This window comes from Geospiza fortis, unplaced genomic scaffold (assembly GCF_000277835.1).
Source record: "Geospiza fortis unplaced genomic scaffold, GeoFor_1.0 scaffold229, whole genome shotgun sequence".
Taxonomy (NCBI): domain Eukaryota; kingdom Metazoa; phylum Chordata; class Aves; order Passeriformes; family Thraupidae; genus Geospiza; species Geospiza fortis.
The window spans coordinates 3,235,051-3,255,640 of NW_005054357.1; the positions used below are offsets into that span (position 1 = coordinate 3,235,051).

At 39.6% G+C, this 20,590-nt stretch overlaps 1 protein-coding gene across 1 annotated transcript in view; it reads right to left on the reverse strand.

Annotated features, from left to right (window-relative positions):
* CDC73 (cell division cycle 73) overlaps positions 1–20,590 on the reverse strand; it is a 101,487-nt gene that overhangs the window by 63,980 nt on the left and 16,917 nt on the right. The window contains exons 8-10 of the mRNA XM_005423757.2: positions 17,831–17,929; positions 16,510–16,588; positions 7,449–7,513 (exon numbers count right to left, since the gene is read on the reverse strand). Coding sequence (XP_005423814.1) covers positions 7,449–7,513; positions 16,510–16,588; positions 17,831–17,929 — 243 coding nt within the window. The remainder of the gene's footprint in view (positions 1–7,448; positions 7,514–16,509; positions 16,589–17,830; positions 17,930–20,590) is intronic.

The following is a 20,590-nucleotide window of genomic DNA, read 5'->3' on the forward strand; positions in this document are numbered from 1 at the left end:
CAAGTACTCCAAGTAGAAAAAGCAGAAAACTTGTTTCACAAATAATGAATTCTACCTTACTCTATTACTAGCAACCAACTAAGCAGTAAAGTGTCACAGGGCCTAATGACAATGGTATAATCTCAAAAACTGACCAGAGAAGGAAATCTTGACTCAGTTCTCACATCAGTTACATCAATTACCTAGATGACTGTTAAATTCTTTAATTGTAATCCTGATTTAGTTACTGTATTATGAATTGCAAAGTGTGCTAGAAACCTTCAAAAGTTTGCTAAAACTCTCGTTGCAAGACAAGAGGATGGCTACCCATAACCTGCAGGGAGAAGGAGGTATGTTAAAGTGCATTATTTTTTGATCTCCCATCTGACACATGCTCATTTCTACTGGGTCTGCAAGACCTTTACATCACCTTCTGTAGGTGGGAATAAATTACAACCCTACGTAACAGCAGAGATGTTCTTTCCCCAGAACTGTCAGGTGAAGATGCAGCTGGTAGACACTCATGAGATGTTTGGAGATAATTTGTAGAGGGAAAGGGGTTGATCCAATTGTTTAAAATAAGCTTGTGCAGTGCATGATGTCTGCTCACAACTCTTAGGACAAAGTATAAAAATATGTAGCTCAGGTGCAGTTGGTAGCACTGAGCAGCACCCTATAAAACTTGGATTACACACAAACCAAAAGACCTGAGAAACACAAACAAATCTAAGCAGAATCCTACAGGACTCAGGTAAAGGTGGACATCCAATCCAAAGAACACCAATGAAGTGTCCTAGGCAGTTTTATTTGGGCTAGGTTTCCAAATGAGAGTGACTCCTTAAACATTTATAAAGGATCCCAGTCCTGGTGCATGGTGTGCATGGCAGATGAGTTTCTCAGGGCAAAGACACTCCTGTCATGCAGCTTTGGATCAAGACAGGTCTAGGAGGTCATCTCAGAGCTCAGACCAAGCATGCCTGAGGCTCTCAAACCTTTTTAACTAAAGCTTCCTGGATGCCTAAAGCTCTCATTGAATGGATTCTCAGAAATGCTTTGGGTTCTCCTGTCTGGCACTCCTCCATTCCAACCTCTCAGAATCAGAATCACAGAACCATGAGGTTGGAAGAGACCTCCAAGATCATCGAGTCCAACCTATGCTCTAACACCTCAACCAGACTATAGCAGCAAGTACCATGTCCAGTCTTTTTTTAAAAACATCCAGAGATGGTGATTCTACCACCTCCCTGGGACGAGCATTCCAGTACTTGATTATCCTTTCAGGGAAAACTTTCTTCCTAATACCCAACCTACATGACGTAGCTTGAGACTGTGTCCTCTGGTTCTATCAGAGACCGACCCCACCTGTCTGCAGCCTCCCTTCAGGAAGGTGTAGAGAGCAAAAAGTTCACCTCTAAGCCTCCTCCAGGCTAAACAGCTCCAGCTCCTTCAGGACCTGCCAGCCATGCCAGGAGCACACAGGGCACTGCCACAGCTGAGCTGTGCACACAGCAGGGACCCAAGCACTGGCTCAGGGGCAAAGCTGCACAGCTCCAGGTCCTGCTCCCTCTTGTTCAGCAGCACTCTGGGGCCACACAGCAATGCCTACCTTGCTGAGGCATGACTGATTATACGACATCCCTGTCTTGAGCTGAATTTGCAGTTCTTAGCCCAACATGAAAGAAAAGCTATTAGAGGGAACAAATCAGGCAGTTCTATTGTGCAATGCAGCACAACAGTCAGATATCTTGGCACAGATGTACACAACTTAGAATCCCAAAGAAAACAAGTGCACCATTGTTCAACCTAACACATTTTCTTGAAAGCAGCATTTGTATGTGATTTTTCTTGGTCTGTATCAGCTTCACTATTTACACTAAAACTCTTTAAGGGAAAGCAATTGAATATTTGAAACACAACTGAGGCAATGAAATGCCAACCACTGAAACTGTTGTGTGGGCTTTAAATATAAAATACAGTAATAGCTCTTGGTTGCATTTTATCCACTCTCATTAGAGTAACACAGACACACAAAACCTTCTTGTCTGCTACCCCAGAGCAGTGTTAGGTTGTTGGCAGACTGTTCTGGAGAAACATCCATTTCTCCAGCTATAGGATTTTTGAGTTCATGGTCATGTCCTGGCCCTTAACCCTAATGGACCAAGGACCTCATGGGTATGTCTGGATTAGTTACACAGGAGTATACTTATGGTGCAAAATTAATTACAAACCCAATAAAAACAAGTATCTACCTCAAGTATCATCTAGGAAAAACATCTGCCCTCCATGCAAATCTATGTAGCTTTATGATTTTATATTATTACAGTTTTCCTCACCTCCTCTTGCTGGTTAAAAACTGAATGGATGCACAGAGAGAATTCACAGAATGCTGCTCAGCCTGTAGAGGGGAATGGGGGTGTAGGCAGGCTGCCCTTGCACTCACATTGGGAATAATGACCACCTTATGCACAGGCTGCACAAAAATTACGTGGCACTTCAGAGCCTGTTTCAAACATTTCAAAGAGTTCATTGTTTTGCTGACTCCTCTCTCAATCCCACTGATCCCCAACATTTTAATGAGATTAGGACATGACACAGAAAACTGCTGATGTGGATAAGATGGTATCTCTCTTCCATCTCTAATGTTAAAGATGTATTAAGTTTTTATTTCTTTTTAAAAGCATTATTTGTCTGAACACTGAGACAACATCCAACTCCACCATATGCTTCTAAACAGCCATTATGAATTTTGGCACTGAATCACAAATTCCTCATGATCAATTATAGGATCCTGTGGATTTACCTCCTCACACAGAAGCATATCAATTTTCTTAAGTCTTTTATAGAAAACACATGCACACACCATGTTAATTGTTTCTGCCCCAACCACTTCCTCTCCAGTGGCTCAGTCTGTAAAGTGCCATAATTTAGTAATTCCATTTGTTTATACCACACACTACTCCTTTGAAGATACACCAGAGGTGGTTAAACAACCTCTCAGTTAAAAAAACTACAGAGGTTATACCCAACTCAAAAGATTCTGAGGGCAACAACAGTAAAATCCTTTGATTAATTAATTCCCCAAATCTGATACTGACTGAAAAATGCTGTTGACCTTAGGGGTGCTGAACAAGTCCCCAGTTCTTCTGAAATTAGACCTGCTTGTACTGTAGTTTACATAGGAACTCCTTTTTAATTACTTGGCTTCTGCTAGGATTATGAAATGTATTTGTTGTAACTGAAATGTAGTGCATTTACTTTAATTATTGATGTTCTCATATGTTTACTCAGAGCACTTTTACCCAGAGATTGCTGTAAAGCCTGGCAGTGTACAATGGTAAGAGGGATGTTACTTTTGTCAGGTTGGAGGAAAAATATCACTCAACTCAGAAGCACTGAAAATTTACATAGAATTTCTTACTTACGGAGTCTGAATACACCACAGAAATTTGCATTTGAGTTTGTCATAAGTGAAGTGCCTCACTGACTATACTGACCATCCAGGTGGAGCTCCAGACTCTCTGGGAAGGCCATCAGCTCAGTCCTACAGGAGCTCTTGCACCTGCCTGCTCACTGAACAGAAGAGGAAGATGCCAACAGTAGCTCTGGCTGCTCAGGAGGGCAGATGATCAATGACACATTCCATTGCTAACAGCAAAAAACCAAAGACAGAAGAAGCTCCCAAGCTTCAGCAGCCCTGAATGCTTAAAGAAACCCCAAGTTGAAAACGGGAGATTTTTCCAGCAAACAAAATCATTTCTACAAGGGCCCATTGTAATGTTCTTGTTCACTTGAACACAAGTTTCAGCTGAATCCTGAATCACAGCTCCTGACCAGCCAGGGCACTCAGAACTCAGAAGAAATAACCCTACACAATTCCACAGCCTTTCATGCTATTTCTTTCTTTCATATTAAAGCCATGAGAACTGAAGGATAAAAGCACACAGATAAGTAAAACCAGCACCACCATGACTATTCCTGTAATGCATAAACAGATATTATTTCCAAGTGCACACGTCAATACAAAAGATGCCCTCAGCTTGGAAGAGTTTAGCTTTATCAGGTGCTCACAGAACAAGCAACTTCTTCCTATCCTGCCCTAGGTGCAGCTAACTGGTCTGTTCTGATCTTTACATCCTGAGCTACACTAACAGTTAAATGCTTCACATATCCTAGTTACAGAAATGAATAGCCCAAAATGCCATTTCATTGCATGTAAAAGGTGAGAGTCACCTTCTAGGCTTCCACCAGATGACACTGGCCTCCAAGCTAACATTAACTTTTAGAACAGCAGGAGGCTAAAGACCCAAATATGTCAAATTTACACAAGTAACAGACAATCTTCAGAATATCAGCTTAAGCATCACCTCACACCCTGTGTGGTACAGGAATACAAACATACTTCTCTTCCAAAGATTGATCCATCTCAAACACCAAACATTCCTGGATAAAAACCAGAAGTTGTTCTGCTACACAAGGGATTAAGCTTGGAAGTGAAGCCTGCAGGGAGACCTGCAGGTTTTGGAAAGCCATGCTGAACAGTTTGCTACCTGAACTGCTGGGGAACCAGCAGCAAGAGCTACCACCACTAGCTTACTTACTAATGTTCCAGAACATCATCAATCCAGGCAAACAGAAGGTGCCACAGGTATTAAAATAAGGAAAAAAAATATTTTTTAAAATCTTTCTGAGGAAAATGCCTTGCTATAAACAATTCCACGTCCAGAATAATGAGATCATGCCTTCACAATAAAAATTCAATAAATAAGTCAGTTCTTCCTAAGAGGTAGTGTGCCAATCAAGCAAAAACCCTGTTACAGGGAAAAACTGCCAGCAGCACAAGTTATTTTAGCTGACATTACTTCAGAAAAAGCCCACCATTCACCATCTGCTCTGGCACAAATTCTGAAAGCTAAGAAAGTTTCCAACATCACTGATGAAAAGAAAGCAGTCAAGATAAAGAAGTTTTTGTTTTGCTGTTAAAAAGAACAAGCATCTAGGACAGCTCACATTTCAGCAAGAACAAACACAAAACATAAGTTTTGCACATTTCATTAAAATCATTACAGAGAGCTACAGCAAGGCAGAGTGCAAGTGTAGGGAATACAACACAAAACAAAAAAACCTTTTACAAATTTTGTATGAGAAACAGGTGGGCAACTCCAAACAGTGCATCACTTCAGACTGGAGGTAAGAACTGTAAGTTTTACGGGAATCTGATCACAATCCAGAAATACATTAATGGAAGCAAACAGCACAGGAAAAATGGAGGAGCCATCATGTCAAGGAGAGCAATGGCATAAAAAAAAAGCTTTCAAGCATGAGCATCCATCTGGAAATCAGAGGTCTGAAGTTTGAAGAGAACCTCTAAGAGCTACCTAGAACTCTTAATTCCTTTGAAATGTTTGAGTTCCTACAGGAATTACACCAACACTATGAGGACAGCAATGAGATCATGCAGGTGAATGAATTCCAGTGCTATCCTCCATATTCCTGTGATTTAGCCAATGAGTATAACGTGCTTTCCCATTTAACGCCTAGGAGAAGCAATTACTTTCCCATTTCCTCCCTAATTTTGTCTAGCATTAAAAAAACATAACTAACCACAAAAAACCTTGAGTAAAAGCAAAATATGAAACTTGCCAAGTTTCATAGTTCCATAGTTGCATGGCAGGAGATTAACTATTCTCCACAAAAATATGATCTGACATTAAAGGTTTGAACTGAGTGGTCCATCACTATGACAAACTTTAGACAAAATAGATGAACATATTTATCAGATTTATTTCTCCCCCATCTGAAACACAAAGCCAGAATGTCACTGCAATTTATGAATGAGCTAAATATTGAGGGCACCTTTTTAATAGTCTGGAAAATAAGGCTCCAAAAATCCCCTCACCAGTTCTTTCTTAGACAAAAGCTGAGTAACAGATGGAGTTTTAATATTTCTCATGACACCAGATGATGCTTTATGTGCAGTCATGCACTCTTAAACAGTTATTTCGAAAAATTCTGGTTTATGTTAAAAAAAGGTTTACTTGTAATTTAATATCTATTATATTTTCTCCCTAAATGGAAGAAACCAACAAGGACAGTTTAACAACCTCAAAACCCTAGGCAATATGCTAATGCAAGAGGTAGGATTCCTAGAACAAAAAACCTTCCTTATTTTATGACCTTAAAAAACTATATAATTTTTAGAGTTAATGTGCATCCCTTCACTTTTACAGATTTTACACTTATAAGCTTAAAACACTTCAACATTTCTGCTTTACTATAATCTTGCTTTTCTCTTTCCCCTTTCTTTTTCCTCCCCACAGAGCAATTTAAACAGAACCCATTTATTAACCCATTTCAAATCCCTACCCCTTGAGGCAGGTATGTTATCCCATAAAAACCTGGGTTTAGTATAACAATACTTTGGTTTCTCATAAAGCAGCCCAAAATTCATGCAAAGTTCAAGAACAAATCTTCAGACATAACAGGTTAGCTTTTTTCTTCATCCAATCAATTTCTGAATTCATCTAGAAATTACACTATTTACTGCTAAGTAGATTCTTTCATTAAATATTCCCTTCCATTTTCTTTTACAGTATCCTAAGTCACAAATGAAATGGGAATGAAAGATTTGGGAAAGGACTTTTATCAAACAAAAAAACCTTTGAATGTTTTCAGAAATTTCTACTCAAGATCTTATGTTCAAATGAGAAGGGCAATGTATGGGTTTAGGAGAGTGTTTAGTCCTGTCTATTCATCACATTTCCATAGGTATGCAGCTGGCAAAAACCTTAATGAGGGCAATACAGCAGTTTTCTAGCATCTGTCATACTTACCAGCAGATCAAAATAGCATTTATCTGAGAGCATTCAACCCACTTGCACAAAAGCAGACAAACATTGGCCAAAGAAAGAAAAGGGAATCTGTTTGAGGGTGTCTCTTTCTCATCTGTGAGTGTTTCAATTTCCACTGACAGCACTGTACAGCCATACAAGAGAAGTCCATCTCACCAGGCTAGAAAGCTTTAACAGTAGTGCTGAGGTCTAACTCTTCCACCACCAAAAAATTCATCAAATGCAGAGTGGCAAACAGAGCAATACTCTAAAACCTGGGCTCATTACTTCAGTTTTCTGAGTATAGTTTTATCACTTATGTCCTTTCCAGACACACCTAAGGTCAGCAAAAACCTGGGTATGTTAAGTAGTACAGAAAATGCTGCACCTCAAGAAGCCTTCCCTGCACACCTTTTTACTGCAGACAAACAAATCCCTGGGGCACAGACCTCAAGAACATGCAGACCAAACAAAACACATTTTGGCTTTTCATAGACAAGAGCTTTCACCAATTGTTACTCAGTCTAAGTGACCTTCCAGAGCCTAGGCCAGGAGGAGAAGCTCTCAATCTCCAAACATGTATTGAATCTATGTTTACAATCAAGTCCATAAAACAAATTTGAGCCAAGAGTTGCCACTCACCGTCACAGACTTGAGAGTCATGCCGTGGTAGGTGCCCATGGTGTCAATCTTGAAGCCTTCCGTTTCTGCCAAGAGAAAGAAACTTCTGTAAATCCTTGTGAGCACAGCAGTGTCTTGTCTAAATGGACATCACTGAATCTCTCTGGAGTTCTTTTGTCAGAGAACACATCTTACTGGAGCGGTGGTTTAGGTTCTGTTCCCAGTACAAAACCTGGGTAGTCACCAGGAAATCTGCTTTCTTTAGACAGAGGTCAGTTTGATGTTGCTGCTTTCTCTAACCATTTAACATGTCTTATACTTGAATTAGTACAGAAAGATACTATGCCGTTATTTCCTACTTATCACAACTGTTTTATTTGCTACCTGAGTAGCTTCTAAATAGTACTTTTCCTGCTGCATAGAATAATTGGAAGCACTTCAGAGCAAGGCTATAAACCTAAATCTTCGCAAGAATGTTACAACTTGCATGTGGTCTCAGAAATTCTCCTCACTACAAGATTGAGAAGTCCCATTCATATTCCCAGAATACATTATAATGCAACATATTTAACCTGTATTAATGGAAAAAAATATACCTAAGAAACCAATTTACATGCCAACTAGAAAAGTGTGGCCATTTTACTTGATAAATTCACTTCTGGAGTGCTGAAGAGTAACATTGTCATTCTCATATGATACAGAGGACAGAATATACATAAATGAACAACACCAGACTAAAGGTTATAAAAAGGGGTGTTGTTGGAATGGGTTTTTTAATTAGTTTTAATTAGATTGAATTTATATTAAGTGCCCAATGACTAAACCTGCTGTCAGCAGCCTATTTGCTTTTGCAGACTCCTTCCCTGTCCCCCTGTTCTCAGCGATTTAAGATCAAAGTAAGCTCCTGAACAAGGCCAATAGGACTCACAAAAAAAACCTTTTTCATTGTGTGAATTCCCCAGTCTCATGCATCTACCATGAACTGATCCCATCACACAACCATCCAAACAATTTCTACCTAAAATGGCATCATAATCACCATTCAAACCATGATAAACAAGCATTTGTCTGTATCTAAGCAATTTTGGGTTACTTCAATTACACTTGGGTAAAGGTAACTGATACTGTGCAGAAATAGCTACTTGGAACTGGTATGTTTTTGTCATTTCTTACACCCCCTTCATTTTGTGCACCAGCCCAAAATCATGATAGACAAAGAAATTAGGCAGAACCAAAGCATGGCTCCTACCCAGATCTAAAAAAAGTCCAAGAAAAACATTGAATTTTCGAACCCATTAGAGCTTCTTGCTCTCATCACGAGTAAATTAACTTAAACTGAAACCCAGACAACCTTGAAAGCAATTCACATGATGTGGGAAGCATCTGTGGCTTGCTCATCCTTTCTTCCTTAGATGAGGAAGATCATCAGGCAGTCAAAGGAAACGAGGCCAAAAAGTTTCCCAGATTTAAAAACTCTCCAGTGCCTATAAAAAGATACTCCAGAGTTTGGAACTTATCATACTCCTCTCACCACAGAGACAGCTATCTGCTTACTGAACAGTTTGGGCTTGCACCTTTTCCCCCTCAATCATGCCAGACCTGCCACCCACTACCAAGCCAAGATGCCCCATGTCACTGACCATGTTTTGTTTCACAGTGCCCTCAGTCCCAGCTCTTCTTCAGCTTCACTTCTCAAGGCCACCCCTCCCTTTCTGCCAGATTAACATTTCTGAACTACAGACATAATTCTGAGAAAGTTAAACGCAGGTACAGACACACATGAATACAGTCCTTCCTACTAAAAAAAAAAACAAAAACAAAACAAAAAAACCACACAAAAACCTCAAAGAAAGCAGCCTAGCTTCCCTATAAAAATTGATACTGCCTCCCTACATAAACTGATAGGCATTCCCACCTTTCCCCTCAACCCCAAGCTCTAAGTATGCCTTGAGTCTTAGCTCAGAGGTCACACCACTGAACTTGAATGGTCAAGATGTGACTGCACAAACACTTCCATGGAGAACAGGTTGCTCTGTGACTATATAGGTCACTGCTGCAGGGCAGGGAGCATGTTAATATTTCAGGTGATGCCTGGAGCCTTGTAGAATACTTGGTAGAACTCCCTAAATTGAAGGGATGTTTTTGCTGACTTGGACTGATGTAAATCACAGGTGTCTAATCTAGGCTGACAGTTGTTTGTGAATTTCAGAACACCACCACCAGAAGAACCTTCATCCTTTCCAGACTGACCTATCAAGGGTTCCTCATGCCTGTGACACAGAGCATTTCCAACTATTTTAGTTAGATATTCTTTCCAAAGAACACAGACATCCATAGCAAGAGCAGCATAGCACCATGCTCTGTTGTGCCTGGCCTGCTGTGGCTTCTTTCCTCTCAGCACAAACCCTGATTCTGTAATTATTTCTTCATGTTTGTTCCCTGTCTCCACCAGCATTGCAAAGGGAACAAAGGCCCACAGAGCCAGCAGCACAGTCAGGAAGTAAATCAAAGGGCAGAGAGGCACCTGGCAGGGAACCAATCTCTGCTCAACTGCCACTGGTTTCATCTTTTGCAGAAGTCTTCTCAAGTCTCTCATAAAATCTGTCCTGGTTCATTTAATGAGCCACAGGAGCCACAAACCACAGCTCTGGCACTCATCAGCTTCCTGCTCCCAGCCTTGTCCTGACCCTTCTTTCTAGCAGAAGTAACTTGGATGAAGAGCCACTTGTTGCCTCCAGCAAACCCCGGTTTCCTGCCTGATCAATGTTCCCAGCAGCTACACAGGGGCCCCAGTACTATTTAGAAGCTACTCAGGTAGCAAATAGAACAGTTCTGATAATTAGCAAATACTGGCATAGTGGCTTTGTGCACTAATTCAAATCTAAGACATGCTTTATGGTCAGTGTAGGTACCCACCCCCATTCCTGCAGTTACTGCAGCCTCTACCAGAGCCACTGCAGGGCCCATCTCTGCTGCCTGCAGCAGGGTGGGACCACAGGAGAAACCACCTCCCAACCTGCCCACCAGCTCTCCAGCTTCCTGCCTCAAACCCCCCAGCAACTGGAGAAGTAGAGTTCAGCATCTCCAGCTTCCAGAGGGGGATAGGAACCCCCCTGAAGCAGGAACAGCAGTGACACATTTGTCAGAACACAGCTTTATTGATTCAATGCTCTCACACACACCATGTGGTATTGTACCTGTCAGCCAATCACTTCTCTTACAGAAATAAACACTGCCAGAAGCACGGGCCCTGCCCCTTGCATGTCTGTACCATTTTTTTAAGGTCTCAGTTGGGCACATCCAGCAGCACCCTCAGCTCCACTCACTGTGCCCAGCCTGGGCAAAGGAAACAAATGTTTCCAGGTCAGGGACTCCACGCTTCCAGCTTCATTCCCACTTCAAAAATTGCTGAGGGTGTCAGCCAGGTTAATGCTGTAAAAGACATTCAAGGAGCAGGCTCTTCTCCAAGGCCAGGCTCTGATCCTGCTACAGGTGCTCAAAAGCAGACCTGGCATACCAGAGGAACCAGGGCCATAGTGAAGAGGAGCAGGAGAGAGAGACCCCAGGCCATGCCCCCAGCACTGATCAGCACAAACGCTGTGCCACACCCTCCAGGAGCACAACAGCTTCTCCTCTGCCTCCCAAAGCAGCTCCAACCTGTGCTGCTGAGTCATGCACCAGCAGTGAGCTGACCTGGTAATACCTGGCCAAGAATTTGTTTCTAACTCCTGCTTCCAAATCCCAGCTCCTCTGTGGTAATAGAAGCAGTTAAAATGATAAACCATCGACTAAGAAAAGGGTATTTAAGAAAAAAGAGCCTCATAAATAAAGGTACCATGATGGTATGATTTCAGACTCTTGTTTGTAAGCTTGGAATTAAATTCAGAACAACTATTAAAAAACTTATTGAGGGTCTTGTACACACTGGGAATTTTCAATATAATTACTACCAAGTTAGGACACACATTTCCTTTAGGCACAGACCAGTCCATATTAAATGTTTCAATCACAGGTCGAACACTAAGGACTAAAGAAAGCAATCAAAGCCCAACAATAATTTTGTCAGGAAAAACTGTACTGCAACCTTTTGTTTGCCAAATAGAATCAATTTTAGAAATATATGCATTGTTAAAAACACCATCATCAACACATGCCTTAAAACTACATCTTGAGATGTAAACATAATAACTAGAACTGAATAAACAACTCTAATGCTTCAGAAACATAACTTATCACCGTGGGGTTTTTTTCCTTCAGTCATTGCATGTATTATGGTCACAGTTTCTCAGTTCCATGACCCCAAGACTAGTAAAAGAACCCTAAACATTTCCAGGGTAGTTTATCACAGGTTACCTTTCTAGCATCCCCATGCATCAGGTTGAGTGCCTTTTCTTATTTAAAATAATTAGACCTGGAAATGAAAATAGGCACCCTAATGCATCAGCTTTTTGGACTGATGATACTCTGAATGAGCATTTGGGTGCATGTTCTGTTTCCTTGCATATAATATTAATGCTCAGGGTACCTTGCATTTGCTTAAAGCCACTGCTCCACATCCATCTAGGTCACCCTGCACTTTGATTCTGCACCTCTGCAGCTCCAGCTATCCAATCCAGCTACAAACGAGCTCTGATACATTACCAAAAGAATAAAAGCTTGAAAAAGACTCAATTTCTGGAAAAAGACCTGAATTTCTGGAAGGAAGTCAAGGGAAATAAAAACAGAACAAAGCAGCATGTCTCAGACACTGAAGAGCTCGAGTTAAAGCCTTGGTTTGAATTGTGGATGAATAAGACTGAATAACCACTTCTTTTTTCAGCTGTATACTCTTCAAGCCCCAGATAGCAACACTCTGCACACAGCCTGGAAATTATTCACTACCCCACTTCACAGCCCCAGTAATTTAATCCCTGACACCAAATGTCACTCTGCATGAGACTTTACTGAGCACTCCTTTACTGTATCCTACCAAGTAAGTTTCACACCTAAATTTCCAAGTTACACTAATTACTTTACAAGTTCTCTGTACAGTTTATGTATAACAGCACTGTAATCATCTTACCAGTAATTAACACCAACATCTTAAGTTTCTCACAGCAATTTATGTGTATTGCTAAAGCAGTTTATGTGTATTTTCCAGCACAGAAGTGAATGTGCAGTGCTAAAAGTTTAAAGTTTTTAAACTAGTTGGCCATACCAAGCCAGAAAATATAGATAGACCACATTCTTTTTCCAAATGTGCATCTCTTGCACATACTCTCTGTTAGGGAAAAATAAGAATCATATAAATCCTCAAGTGAATGCAATAAATGAAAGTTTAACCAGTCAAACTAAGCCTGACCAGTAAAACTTCAGAACCTTTTATCTCCTGCTACCAATTCTACTCTCCCTGTGTAAAAGGATATCACACAACTTAAAATAAAATAACTGATAATGAGAAATGCCTTATAAAGAAACTTTCTTAACAATGTAGATGAGAGAGAAACAAAATGTTCTGGTCCAGAGTCACCTCAAATATAATAACTTTACAGTCCTCTGTTCCCTGGGCTTAGCACTTAGGACTGACAAACTTCTGGAAAATGGCAGCTGTGTCTGAACATCCAGTAAAGTTATATATAAAATATAAGATGACAATAGCATGAACTCAACAGCAAACTTTCCTGAAGGAAACATTTGAACACAGTCAGGAATATTCTTTTCACCATTATGGGCTGAAACCACACAGCAAGACTCTCTGATTTACCCTAAACAGGATTGAATACTGCTGGAAGTTTTGGGGGTTTTTTGTTTTGTTTTGGGGGAGGGAGTAACAATTGGCTGCTACTGTGTTGAAACTTAGAGAACAACAGGAATGCTCTTGGAATAAGCCTTAAAGATCTAACCTTGGAGCAGCACAGGGCAACTTGACTTTGTCATCCATACTGAGAGATGTGGGTCACAAAAATGTTACATCTGCAAGACTGCCATCCCAGCACTCCTGCACGCTTGGAAATTACAGAGCAAAAAAGCATGTGAAAAAAATCTTCTGGGGTAAAGCCACCCAAGAAAATGGGGGAAAAAGACAGAATAGCATCCAAAACATACATATAAATAATGTGTATTTAAATATCAAACATTAAGGCACACAGGACAGAACACAAAATAAGCTCCTAAAGTATCAAATGGCATTTGAGCATAGGATTTTTAAATCCTGAACAAGATTTTAAAATTATGTTGCTCAAGAAGGTATGACAAACAGCAGTTTGGAAAAATTTCTCCAGTTGTAAAGATGCTCATTAATAAAGTGTAAAAAAACCCACTTGAGCAAGTAATACAAAGGAAAGGAATAGGACTAGCAAGGTAAAAAGAGGAAGTTTAGCACAGGATGGAGCTCTGTGCTGTTGAAGAGAAGATACCATCACTAACTGCCACCATGGAATAAACCAAAGCAACAGCAAAGAAACAGCACCCAAGGAAAGTGACTGCAAGCCATTCACCTCCTCACCTCCAAAACATTTGAGCAGCTGGGCAGGATGGGTGCACTGCCAGGCAATGTGCTCTTCCACTTTCCACATGGACATATCCAGGATGTGCAATTCCTACTGCAAACAACATTCTAATGCATCACAGAACTTGAAGGATGTCAAAGGAAAGGTTTCTCTGTCCTGCCTGACCAAAGCTGCAGGAACAAGACTCCCCTGGACAAAAGGTGACCAAGCCCTGTCCCCTGTCCCTGGGCTGCTGAGCAGTTCTGGAACTCAGTGTTTGCTCTTCAAGAACAGCACAATCACCACCCCCTCACACTGACTGTTAAACCACTCTAGCAGCAAAGCCTGTCCCATCTGGCAGGAAAATTTGAAGTTAGTCTACCAGAGAGGCATCCTGATACATTGCATCAGAAATAATGATCCACCACAAGAAGCAGAGAAATTTGGCTGCAACTCAACAGTTTACTTAATGCATGTTAAAATTCCTAAATTTACTCTCTTTAGCTCTACAAGCTTTGAATTCCTTATGCTAAGGACAAGACAGCTAATGAAAAAACTCTATTAAAGCCCACAAATATTCAAAGAAAAACAGTTCACCTCTTTGCTGCCTAAACTTTAAATACTGTAGTATCATACAAAACTGAATATAGGCAATGTGCCACAATCCTGCTGCAATGAGAAGAGGACTACTGTGGACCCTTTCTGGTATTTCAATACCTCTGAGGAAAGAGCAAACAGGTGAGACATAAAGAACAAAGCCTAGAGACATTGTCCTTGGGCTTTGTATCACTGTTTAGCCAAGTCCACCACTGTGCCCATTGTTACAAGCACCACACCATCCTGCCTTCCGCTGTTTGTAGCCAACACAGGCAGTCAGAGACAGAAAGGTGTGGGAACCCTTCAGAATGGCAGAAATCTGTAGGATTCAGCTTTATCATAGGTGTTATCCACCATCACTAAATAAATATGGATACAATGGCATAAAGACTGCAAGTTATTACCCTTTGAACTTCATCATCTTGCTTTTCCTTCAGAATTCTTTCCCCAAAAGTCCCAGTACTGCAACCTTTCCATAAACAGGTGTAATTCCAAGTTTTTACTTGACTTATTGTAAAAAAACAGAGTTTAATGAAAAAGAAACCTCTTATGTTATTTTTATTGATGACTTTTCTGCTTGTAGTCTCACTTCTACACTGAATATTTGGGAGCCAAAGCTTCATTTTGAGAACAAGTAAATTAAAAATCCCTCATCCATAAGGAATGAGTTCACTTATGACAGGGCTGTAAGTGATGTGCATCATTCAGTTTTAAGCAAATTACATTATCTGTGCATTAATGCCCAATTATGACAGGAAAACCACCTGTGCTCAGAGTTCCAGTTAGACTACAATTTAAAAGGTAATAATTATACAATAGAATACCCTAGAAGTAAATGAGATCTTGGCTATTTTCTGAACTTAATTTGAAGCCAAAGAAGATCTCAAATATCTCTAGGTCCTCTCTTAAGAAATCCAGATGTTAATTACTAATTCTATGTAACTTCCATAAGTGAGGTACCAAAACCTTTCATAAGACAACTCGTGTTTAAAATACCTTCTTTCCAACACCTCATTTTTATTTCCAGTGCTAGCCTACACTTAGCTAACATGGTATTCTTAACCTGTGTATTTCTTTAAATATCCCCAGAAACCTGAAATACAAAATTAACTTTGTGTGACTGCACCAAATATAAGTAACCAGAAAGTTAAGGCAGAAAAACACTCTCTAGAATGGAGTGTGACAGTGAGTTGGTTTTTTTTAGGCAGGTAGAATATGACCTCACCACTAAAAAATCTTTCAACTGGATAAACTGCTGCAGTCCAGTCAATCCCATTTCAGGACCAAGTGAAACCCCAACACCACATTCTCAGAATCACACAGGAGGACAAAGCAATCCAGAAATGTAACAAAATTTGCATGACCTTCTGCAAGAAGCACAAAACCATCCAAGCACAACAAACAAAGATTGCAAAATAAAACTACAGGAAGACATGAAAGGGAACTAACTGAACTTGTGCTAAAAACAAGATAAAAAAAAGCAATGGGGACAGGAGAGAAATTGCATTAGAACAACAGATCATCACTCAAGTTCAATGTTCACCATCTTTTAAAACTGGTGAGACTTCTTCAATATTGTACATTGTTTCCATCTCCTCTCCAGGAGGGTGCTTGTGTTTTGCACTGCTGTTCCTAGTTTGTTTTTTAATTTACATAGACACAAGTGGGTAATATTTACTTGCAGTTACTGGAGGCAACTTTTAGAGCAACTGTGATTGATTGAGGAGAGGGAATCCATTACATGTTATGCACCTGACAGCTATCCTTGCACTTGTAATTTTTTATTAATTGCATAAGACCCTCCCCAAACAATTAGGTAGAAACAATTTCTACAAATAATACTTCTGGATTTTACTACTTGGAAGGCTGTCTTTCAGCATAGTTACAGCTCTTTTTTTGTCTTTTCATAGGTTTGTGAAATACTAGCAGGGAAAATCCCCTAACATGAACTTGGTGACTGGCCAGTTTTGGTTCTCAATTTTTTTTTAATTTTGAAACAAGCATTGCAATCAACTTACCCTCTTTGCCTTTAAATCTTTCCTGATCATATCTGTTGTAGGCAGCTGGAATAGGTTGCTTATTTCGTAAAGTGGGATCCTAAAACAGGTTAAACAACATTCGTAAAACATACTAAAAAGTATTTGATGGTTTTTGAATTTCATGAAGAGTTACTTAGAACTACTCAAGAGTATAAAACCAGTTCATTTTCCTAGGAGTTTCAATGCATTTGAAAACTTCTGATGTTTCCATTCAATATCCACTTACAGTCTTACAGAAACAGTTTAGTACTGAATGCAAAGAGAATAACCTGAGGCAAAACTAAAATAACAAACAGTAACAAACTACATTATTAAAATCTCTACTGAGTTTTTGTTATACTTAAAGAATTAGTGAGGAAAAAATCATTAACTGACAATTCATGATTAAGGCTTCAGCCACACCAAATTTCCCTTGTCAGCCTGATTAAGATAAAATTTTGCTGAATAAAAAAAATAAAAACAAATTTTGAAGGGAAAAAAAGGGATTCTGGGAAAAAGGTTTTAAAAAGCACAAATCTGGAAGCACACTCAATATCAATTCAATCCTTTTTGTGGACAGCTTAGTTATGTATTCACATTTATTCTGAGTGGGACATTTGAATAATGCCACGCACAATTTAAGAAATTCAACACAAAGCAAATATTTACATGTTGGAATTCATCTCGCTATTTAAATTTAGTTCTTTGTTAAATGCAGTAGCAGCAAAAACAAAACACAGAGTACAATTAAACAGCTTTTAGAGCAGACTACCACCATGTTCAAAGATCTATTAGGTTTCATAGAACACAATAGTAAACACCACACTTCTAAACAAATCCTGTCTAATACCTGGAGAGAAGTAAACAATACAGCTCTAAGTCTGTCCTGATTTATCACAGGCAAAAGAAAGCTGGTTCGAGCTGTTCCCACTCATGAGTCATGCTCCAGATTCTTAAACATTTGCTACCCTATCTGTCAGAAAAGCAGCAAAACATTTCATTTGAAATGGCAGCACTCTCATGGCATACACTTTTTGCAAATAGATGCAGCATGTGGCTAATGCTTGATAGATGCAGAAGCTGGCACTGGAAGATTCATCTCTCAGTAACAAGAGCATATTGAGCTAATTAAACTAATATATTCAACTCTTTAAATACCAATAAATGCAACTTAACTCAAAGAAGAGCAGTGAAGTTATGCTTTAAAAATATGCATTTTTTGGAAGTAAACCAAAACAAATTGTGTATGTAATAGTGAGAAGAGACTGTACTCTCATTTTTGGTGTCCCAGCCCTCGTGTCCAGCCAAACACTGCTCTTACCGTTGGTGCTGTGTTTGGTGCAGGTCTTTGCTCAGGTGCTCTGCCTTCTTCTCTGGCTTTAACTGATTGAAGAATTGCAAAAATGTTCTTGGCAAAGTTCTGAAAAAGATATCAGGTACCTGTGAACCTAACTGCCCATCTCCATTTCACATAACAACCATCCAGGTGAAGACACCATTTGGTTAACTTACATTTCACCAGAAACCCAAACTGGTGCACCAGTTTTCTAAATAGTTCATTTCTGATCCCTTTTCTGTGACAGGAGCCAAACATTAAAAGGGTTTTAAGCCATCACTGCTACCCCCTATTCTTTAAGGCCCACACCTGCTAAATCTAACTGGCTTCATTATATCACAAGGTAAACCAAACTTCTCTCAAAGCACTTGTAGCCTGTAAGGTACAGAGTTAATTGTACACAACATCTACTAATGTCAGCTATGGTTCATCAGTAAAAGAAACCTTTTTATCAATTAAGGAAAACTGTTTGTTTTGTATTTTTTTTACTGGTTCAGAATAATATAAAGTATTCACAAAATGCTAACACTGTACCAGAGTACTGTATATTAACACTGAAGTGGTGTTAACACCACTGGCATCGTGAAACAAACACATGAATTACAAAACAAAGACTTCTGGGGTGAATTCTGTAGAAATCACTTAGAGAGTTGTACTGCAAAGCTTCCCTAAGCCTGTTCACTTGACCTCAGTGAACATCTTGTCAATCCACTGCAAGCCACCAAGGGCAGGAACTGGAAAACCACCAGAACCCACTTATGAAGGCAAAGCCATCCCCTGAGCAAACCCAGTTCTTTTGATAAAGTCTGAAAGAACTCACACAAAACTGTATTTAAAGTTCTTTTCAGTCAGAAAAATCCCAGGGGAAAAACCTTTCAAGAGCTGCAAACCATGCACGTATCAATTATAAACGGATACTCAAAGTCTAAACTACAAGCTTTTACTGCAAATTCAGATTTCTCCCTAACTGTGGTCTGGGCATCATATCAATCAAAATTCTTGTCATTGCTGTGCTTTATCACACCCTGTCTTTAGGAAACAAGGCTACTCCATCTTCTGAAACTCACAAGGAGGAGCTAATTAATAAAAGGAGCAATGTTTTAAGAGTGACTGTCCATGCAGAAGCCAAATCTCCCAGTCACAAGGAAGTTACAAGCAACATTCACATCCACATTTTACTCATAAAACCTACAATTAATATAGTCTTAAAGGGAGTTGTAACTTCAAATTATGAACTTTTCCAAGGCCTTTAAACACATGGGACTTTAATAGCCTTAAACTGCACATCCTGGACCACATTCAGGTAAAAAGCCCCACAAGGTTGTTTCTCCCATCTGCTGAAAACAAGCCACTAATAAGCATGCAATCAGAAGTGTTCTTGCTGATGTCTTTTTTCCACAGCATGAAAATGCAAGTCCCCCAGGGCCACAACTAATGACTGTTTGGAAGGGGAGCAAACCAGCAGTGTTTTAACAAGCACTCAAACTAACATCATCTTCTTGCTGGTCACTGGCTTGGTCAGGGATATGGGATTATATTACTGTGACAGAAAAATGATTGAGCAGCAAGAGCACTGCATGTACCTGCTGATTTGTAAAGCCCTGCAGAGTTGAAGACTGCTAAGCTTTCATTGTTCATCCCTTCAGAGATCAGAATATGAATATCCATTAGCTTCTGCCCTAGATTTAGCTAAACTTAGTTAAACCAAGTGCAACACTTTTACTACCAAAAACTTCTGGTCTGAGGGACAGAGAAGAAAAGAAGAGGGAAAAAAATTCAAACATCAAAATATTTGTTTCTCTGCACAGATGCTCTATCCCTTGCCAACACAGTGACTAACACACATCAACTCAAGTTACTCTCACTGCTGGTGATTTAATGCCAGGATGTTTGTGGAGAAATCTCAGGGCCAGTCAGATCAGACTGCTCTGACGAGGAAGGCTTAATGAAGTCACATCACTAACTAAATTTCTTTTGTAATAAAAACACTTTCATCATAATATATCACAGTTTATTCTAAAAAAGCACAGTCTTTAATTTCTGTAGCCCACCATAACCCTAACTCTCATTAACAAAGACTTCTAGTCACTACAGCAGCTTCATCATGCTAGCAAAAATAAACAAATATTTTTTAATAGTGATCATCAAGGATAAACATTGGTTTCAGCTTCATTGAAAACAATTCTAGAGGGAAAAAATTGAAGAAAAGTATACTTCATCTCATTCATCTGACAAAAATAAAATCTTAAATCTAACCTGTAAAACTAGAAGCATATACCCTGTTACACAATATGGCTTACAGTACTTCAAAAGTTTCCTATAGCTAAGTTGTAACCAATTTTTTATCAGATTTACACTCTGGTGTTTCACTGCAGAGATAGAGAAGCCTAAGAAAAAAAAAACATAAATTCAAAAAAACTCTTGAACTGACAGTAAGGATTTCTTGGACATGCATCCCAGGAAAATCAAGAGCTGCAGAATGCTGTAAACATTGTCCAGACTTAGAATAGGGCTAGAGAAGGCAGATTTGAGCCCCAACTACATTTCTTTACACGTTTGCTTGATATGCTGAGACATACTGCAAAATCCTTTACAGCCACTGGCAGACTGAAAGGCACGATGCTGTGCCAAAAAGGCAATATTCCTATCACACATTCTCAGTAATTCCTATATATGGCATGACAAGAAAAATGAAAACAGCATTGAGATGGCCTCATAAAAGTACAGCAGAAATTAAAACACTGC